Source organism: Juglans regia, chromosome 10 (assembly GCF_001411555.2).
Source record: "Juglans regia cultivar Chandler chromosome 10, Walnut 2.0, whole genome shotgun sequence".
NCBI lineage: Eukaryota > Viridiplantae > Streptophyta > Magnoliopsida > Fagales > Juglandaceae > Juglans > Juglans regia.
Window position 1 is genome coordinate 29214876 of NC_049910.1, and position 7446 is coordinate 29222321.

The 7446-nt window shown below is 39.3% G+C and overlaps 1 protein-coding gene across 8 annotated transcripts; it reads right to left on the reverse strand.

Annotated features, from left to right (window-relative positions):
- Window positions 1-346: 346 nt before the first annotated feature.
- On the reverse strand, window positions 347-6836 carry LOC108989763 (pentatricopeptide repeat-containing protein At3g24000, mitochondrial-like). 8 transcript variants are annotated; one of them, XM_018963489.2, is made up of 9 exons: window positions 3675-6836; window positions 3113-3225; window positions 2203-2327; window positions 1977-2093; window positions 1858-1875; window positions 1619-1728; window positions 1400-1460; window positions 1221-1306; window positions 347-1147 (listed from the first exon to the last, which is right to left on the reverse strand). In XM_018963489.2, exon 1 carries the CDS (start codon window positions 6756-6758, stop codon window positions 3744-3746), a length of 3015 nt encoding a protein of 1004 aa, XP_018819034.1. In that variant the 5' UTR covers window positions 6759-6836; the 3' UTR covers window positions 347-1147; window positions 1221-1306; window positions 1400-1460; window positions 1619-1728; window positions 1858-1875; window positions 1977-2093; window positions 2203-2327; window positions 3113-3225; window positions 3675-3743. The 8 variants fall into 8 exon arrangements, with proteins under 8 accessions (XP_018819034.1, XP_018819033.1, XP_018819040.1 ...); XM_018963488.2 differs by having other exon boundaries at window positions 1830-1875; XM_018963495.2 differs by having other exon boundaries at window positions 1224-1306; window positions 1619-1875.
- Window positions 6837-7446: the final 610 nt, after the last annotated feature.

Below are 7446 nucleotides of genomic sequence, written 5' to 3' on the forward strand. Positions count from 1 at the left end.
TTACTTCAACCCGTTTTCGGGTCGGGTGGAGTTGGGTCTCACGGATGGACCGGGTCACAACATTTTCTGCACAGGCCTACTCGATACATGTACCTTTTAAGAGATATTAAGATGGATATTCTACTAAAATTCGAAGCAGCAATTTCTAATCAAAGCCACTGAGATTAAATAATTGGCACCAGTCATAACCATGTTGAAATGGTTTTTAAGAACCTTGAACTTGGGTTTTGGCAATGAACAATCAAATCAAGGTATGAAAAAGACAAATATTGAGGGTTGATACAGCACTAAAGAGTAGTGATTGTTAAGTAATTAAGTATACGATCTTGCAAGGTTTTGCTTTCTGGAAAGCAAAAATCTAGCATGGCTAGTCAAATAGTCATTAATCAAAGAATGGATAAAGATAGCACATGCATGTAACATTTAAAGAACTAAAAACACCACCCCATTACAATATGCAGTCCAGTCAAAATCTCTGGAATTACAAGAAATAGATCCATTTCTGCAATCTGCAGGTGCTTCGAGGTGTAGTTCAAAAAAATAGGGGTGTAATTCATAAAGATACATTGCGTTCTTCAGTTAGGGCCCGTTTGGATATAAAGGTGATCTCATCTCATCTAATTTCAACTAATAATTTCACTACTATTCACAAATCATCTTAACTCATCTCACTATCCAAACAGGCCCTTAACATCCTTGCAGCAGTAACTTCCCTCCGCATTACAGCATTCACCAATATAAGAATTTTTCTAAAAGATCAACTGAATGGCTACAGATTTAACCTTCATAAAAAATCAACCTAAAGATCCACATGAGAGTTTTCACATTCCAGGATAGTCTACAACAGTGTCACTCCCACCAATTAGGTGCCACTTAGACTATGCTTTTTGATAAGTGAAGATATGAAATTAATCCACTTAGACTATGTTAAGGCCTATAATTATTTGCAGAAACGGAAGTTCTCTTGGACCATTGGGGTGTGAGTTTCTCTTAATGGAAGAAGAAACAAAACTCACTAAGGCATGCTTTTAAAAGCCACTCCAAAGCCTGAACTTGCATATTCCATGGCAACTTTCAGCAAAAGAGTCATGAATAGACAGCACCATGGAACATACAGCAGGCATACAAGCCAATTCTCGTGCTGCTCCTGCATTATTTTAGCCCATATTACATGTAAGCTTTGAGTAAGAGAGAGGGGGACTCAGAGTGGGAGATAATACCACTTAAACAAGACGTCTTCAGAACCATTTGAATTTGAATCAACAGGCATGAACATCTTTCGATAAGCCATTCTCAGGCTATTCATCTAAATTGTTGCCCAAAGGAATAAATCAGCTCTTTCAAGCTTTGCATTAAAACAAAATATATTCATTAGCATGAAATGCTACTTTATACAAACCTCCACAACTGTGAATCTACGACGCCAAATACCCTCCAGATTCAACCCACAAAGCTCAGTCCTTTCACAAGCCACCATCATAAGATAAATAAATTAGATTTTTCCAGGACAACACTCAGATAAAAGTAATTGATTTAGTAAAATGTAGAGGAGAGCATTGTTTTTTTTTTTTTTTAATAGGAAATGTTGAGGAGGGGTATATAAAAAGAAGACTCTCACTTCAGATTTTTTCAAGTGTTCGACACATCAATATGTAGGTGCTAGACACTTTCTGGAAGTAATACCAGTCTCCATGTTGGACTCCAACACTCGAGTCTCATGCTGGGTTCCTTGTTACATAGACAGAAAGGGCATTATGAAAAACTCAAAGACCTATAATGAAGAGATGTCATTACCACAGAACTCCACCAATAAAAGAGAAAGAACCAACTTGGAAGAATTGATAACAACAATGGCACCTGAGTGTGAGCATGGTCCTGCAAAATGTAGGACTTGAATTAGACTATAATCAGATGAAATATATAAGAAATAACAGCATGAAAAGATGTTAAACCATGCAAGGTAAACAAGGACTTACTTCCACCACAACATGGCCTGCAAGAAGAGTATTATTTGCAAAAATATTGTTGTTACTAATCTTGCAATCATGAGCAATATGACAAGATCCCATGACAAGATTGTTATCGCCAATACCCTGAATATATCATGCTATTAGGGATATGAAGTAATCTAAATTTAATAAGCTAGTTTCTAACATAATTCACACACTTTAAATGAATATCAGACTCAGCCATTCCCCCTACCGTCCTATCACTTGAATTCCAAGATCAATGGATTGAGGTATGCTCTCTAATGTCATAGTTGTGTCCCCAACATCAAGGAAACATTCATCCCCAGGCTAAATAATAGACATAAAAGAGTAGTAATCCTGTACACAAGACAGCCACACAAATATTTATGTCGTAACAGTAATATGCAAATATTTCTTTCGGCAATTTTCATTCAATTTTTTTATAATAGGTAAATTTTATTGATACGAATGAAATAGGCATAGCCTATGTACACAGGAGGTATACAAAAGAACACCTAAATACATTTTAGAATCACTAAATTAAAGATAAGAAATCATGAACATTGTTTCTATTAAGCACAATGGCTGAAAACAAGAGCAATAACGTGTACAAAAAAATTCTGAAGCTCCGTCATTGTGTGCTCCCTATCTTCAAAGCACCGCACATTCCTTTCCGACCAAGTACACCACATAATTCACAACGGCAATTTTCATTCATTTCGTTAATCTTTTCTTGAAAACCAATCATAGTGCATGAGGAAGCTATATTTGTGACAAAACTACAATAGTAATATAAATAGCCTACCAAAAAAGTAGAAGGGTCCTCTAGTTAAAAAAATAAATTTTTTATAAGTTTTAATATAAATAGCCTACCAAAAGTGTAGGAGGATCCTCTAGTTTTTAAAAAAATAATAATAATAAATCAATTTTTTTATTTATAGGTTTTTTAAAAAATAAAGTATGATGTAACCTATCAGACGGTTTTCTATTCCCAAGAAAACGAGAGTATGATTCACAGAATAAGCCACATTTAAGGAGAGCAATGAATTAAATTGGCAATACAAATTTCCCTGACCTCACACCTCTAATTACCATCACAAGCCAAAACAGATAAGTTAACATCAATGCCCCTGGAAACTCACCTTGTACATCAAGTCTTGGCACTTAATGCCAACCACGGCACAATGCCCCATAATGTTGTTGCATCCCACAGCTGTACGTCCAGGAAGATCATCACCAACCACAGTACCACTGCCTGACAAATTAAGCACGTAGTCTAATTAGTCTAATTTACAGCAAATGAAAGAAAAAGTATGCGTCACCACAATGTAAACCCAAAAGGTAAAACCATTAAGGAAGTAAACAGTTAAACAATCTGATTGCTAGAATTTTATAGCTTCTGAGCATGGAATTTCCACTTAAATCAATTTATACAAACTAAGCAAAATAAGCACTAATTCAGTCAAAATTCAGTTTTGACTATCATTCTACAGCAGCATAAATCTTCGGCGAATATAACCTTGCAATACTTTTTTAAAAAAGAAAATAAAACATACAAAAGAACAAAAGAAAAAACACATATGAAGGCCATTTTCTTAGTAGCATTTTGCTTAAAAGACACGCATATGAAATAATCAACCTTTCAAATCAGGATGAAATTAATAAATAAATAACAAAAATTAACAAGGAAAACAGTCAAGGTACCTGTCCGGTTACAGCATTGGGGTGAACAATTGTAGGAAGGGTGAATGAATATCTCTGAAGCTTCTGGTTTTACCAATAATCCTGACAGGAGCATGTGCCATCCTTAAAGTGGTGGAATCGATTAATGTCACGAACAACTATTTCCCGATTTGTGATGTCTGAGGTGAACTTCATAACATCATGGCAATCCTCGCAGATGCGTAGGTTTTTGAAAATCCTAATTTTCTTTACAGGTTTGGTGCTTATAAGGGCAAAACCAAGAGCCAACCTTTCACTATGATGATTCAGATGCTCCTTTTTCTCTTTGTCAGTGACATTATGAAGTACGTGTTCCATTTTTGGGGCATAACCAGCTGAGGTTAGTTTTTGGCTGAGATCCTCTAGTTTTAAATGAATATCCCTAATTTTTGGATGTGAACTATCTTGAGATACAAAAATATGGACTTGACCACTGATCTCTACCCAGCTACATCCTGGTTCCTTCTTAACACCCCGAGTGGACATTAATGTCCTTACGTTTTTAACATCATCCCACCTACCTTTGGATGCAAAAATGTTAGATAGCAATATGTAATTAGAATCAACCTCAGGTGTAAGGTCAAAAAGTCTCTTTGCAGATTTTTCCCCAAATTCCACATTTCCATGCATTTTAGAAGCCCCAAGAACAGTTTCCCAAATCAAGGCATGTGGTGATAGCTCCATCTTCTCGATAAAGCGTTCGACCTCGTCAAATTTTCCAGCCCGACCGAGAATATCCACCATACAAGCATAATGCTCAACTGTAGGAGTAATACCAAAAACTTCGCTCAATGAGTTGAACTGTTTTTTCCCTTCTTCAACTAAACCCATGCGACTACATGCAGAAAGAACCCCTAAGAAGGTAACCGCATCGGGCATGGTGCCTTCATCCAACATTGTCCAAAAGGTTTCAAGAGCTTTATGTCCATATCCATGATGTGAGTATCCACATATCATTGTATTCCATGCTACAACATCCCGTAAAACCAAACCCTGAAATATCGCCTCAGCATCTTCTAAGCACCCACATTTTGCATACATATCAACAACTGCACTGGAAACAAACACATCTCCAACTTGCCCAGCCTTAATTGCCATAGAATGAAGCTGCTGCCCAGTTTCCAGTGCAGCTATATGGGAGCAACCACCTAAACAGCTAGCAAGAGTATACTCATTGGGCCTTACACCTTCTTGTTGCATCAAATTGATGCACTTAACAGCCTTCTCTGCTTTATCAGTTCGTGCATGACCAGTGATGATGGCAGTCCAAGTAAAGAGGTCTCGATTAATCAACCTATTGAAAACTACATCTGCATCATCCAAGCACTTGCTTTTGCAATACATGTCAACAAGAGCTGTCCCAATAAAATCAATACCATCAAGACTGTTTTTAATGATATGTGCATGTACTTGCCTCCCAAAGCCTAGATTCCAGAGGCTAGAGCAGGCCCTTAAAACACTTATATATGTGTACATGTTCGGCATGAAACCTTCTGCAAGCATCTGACAGAAGATTCTTGGTCCCAGATCACAGGTTTTGAAGCCATGGCAACCCGATAAAAGGGCATTCCATGAAACCAAATCATGATCTGTCATTTCCTCAAACACCCGTGCCCCACTTTGTGGACATCCAGTTTTCATGTACATTGTAATTAAGGTATTGCTAACTGAGATTTCATTTTCGAACCCATACTTGAACATACAAGCATGGATGCTCTCACCATACTTCAGGTATCCCAAATCAGTGGCGGCACTAATAAGACTTGCAAAGCTAAATTGATTTGGTGGTACACCTGCACATCTCATCAACAAAAATAGCTTAACTGCTTCTAGGCTATGACCTTGCTGATCAAGGCAAGTGATCATTGCACTCCAGGCTACTACATCAGGATCTTTGATCATTTTAAATACTTTTAGTGCGTCACATGCCAGCCCACACTTAGAATACATATCCACGAGACTACATCCCAAAATTTCATCCAGTTTGCACCCGATTTTGATTGCCACAGAATGCACCACCTGGCCTTCTCTCAAGTTCCCTGAGGTAGCACAACCCTTGAGGACAGTGGACAAGGTGAACTTGCTGAACTTCATTTCTGATTCCCTCATTCTAGAAAACAGTTTGAATACTTCTTTCCCACTACCCACCTGAGCATAGCCGTTAAGCAAGGCATTCCACGAGACATCATTCTGCTCAGGCATGTAAAAGAACACTCTATCCGCAAGTTCCATCTCACCACACTTCGCATAAAGGTCAACAAGAGCAGACCCAACAAATAAATCCGAGACTAACCCGAGTTTGGTTGCTTCTGCATGCACCTGTCTACCAAAATTTAAATCCATGCAGAGAGCACAAGCTTTCAACCCAGTAGCCAATGTAAACTCATTGGGCCTCACACCTTCCCTTCTCATCTCGCAAAATAAATTGATACCATCACCGCCATATCCTTCAGCCACATGCCCTTGTATCAGTGCAGTCCAAGACACAACATCCCGTTCAGGCATCTCCTCAAGCACCCGGCGCGCACACGTTGGACTCCCACATTTAGCATATGCATTAATTAATGAAACCCACAGATGAGAATCCGGGTCTATACCTTTCTTGATCACCTGCCCATGTATAGTCCTTCCCTCATTCAAAGACCCTTCCGAAGCACAAGTACGCAGTACCCTAGAATAACTTCTTAAGCTCTCCATTCTATCCAAATCCACTGCTTTACTTCTTACATCCTTTTCAATATTGTCCCCCAACAACACCGCATTAGGCAAATTACGAATAGTTGCTTTTCTGGGTTTTCTCTGAAACCCTTCACGAAACCGACTCGGCGAGTTTCGGGTATCGGAGTAATCCGAGTCACTGGTGGGGTTTGATTCTACAACATCTAAAGCAACACAATACGAAGAATTTAATCGTAAAGAAACCAGCAGTGACTTCGAACTGGTACGAAGCTTATTTGGAAAATTAAATCGAAAACCAGGCGGTGGGCTACGCATCCTCAGGGCGATAAATTCGCATTCCATCAACTTTGATCCCCAAGCTTCGATTCTGAAAAAGCTTTTTATCATCAAACCAAAAGTGCATCAATAGTTACAGAGAAAGTCGACTAGTTGAGGAGAACGAAGGGAAGGGGAGGCGGCCCAGTAACTCGGCCGATCTGAACCTTAAGATTCCTTGGTATCGTGCGGCTGTGACACAAGTACGGCCAACCAATCTAAATTATCTAACCGTTCGATTAGTCAATATCAATTGATAGGAATCGTTGGGATTAGGGTCTTCATACTCGTCACTATAGCTTAAACTCGACTCGAGCAAGCGTATATAAATTTCGATAAATGACAGATTTATAATTGGAAAAGTCTACTTACAACCGGTTTGGGGAACCGGCGCGAAACCGTGTCTTACGTGGCACAAAACGGCGTCGTTTGCATTTTGAAAATGAAATCGTTTCCTGCATATTTCACTTTCACATTTTCCTTCACTTTCTCCTGCTCGATCCAGACCCTTCTCCCCATTCCCATTGTCTTCCCCACGAGCTTTGTTCCGCTCTGCTTCGGTCAGCGTCGAAAGGAGTAAGGGCTTTCGGATTTCACTTTCTCCTGCTCGATCCGGACCCATCTTCTTCCCCTGGAAGGCTTCCTTCTGCTCTGGTTCGGTCAACGTCGAAACAAGTAAGGGGCTTCCAGATTTCACTTTCTCCCACTAGATCCAGACCCATCGTCTTCCCCAGGAAGGCTTCTTGGTCTTCTCCACCAG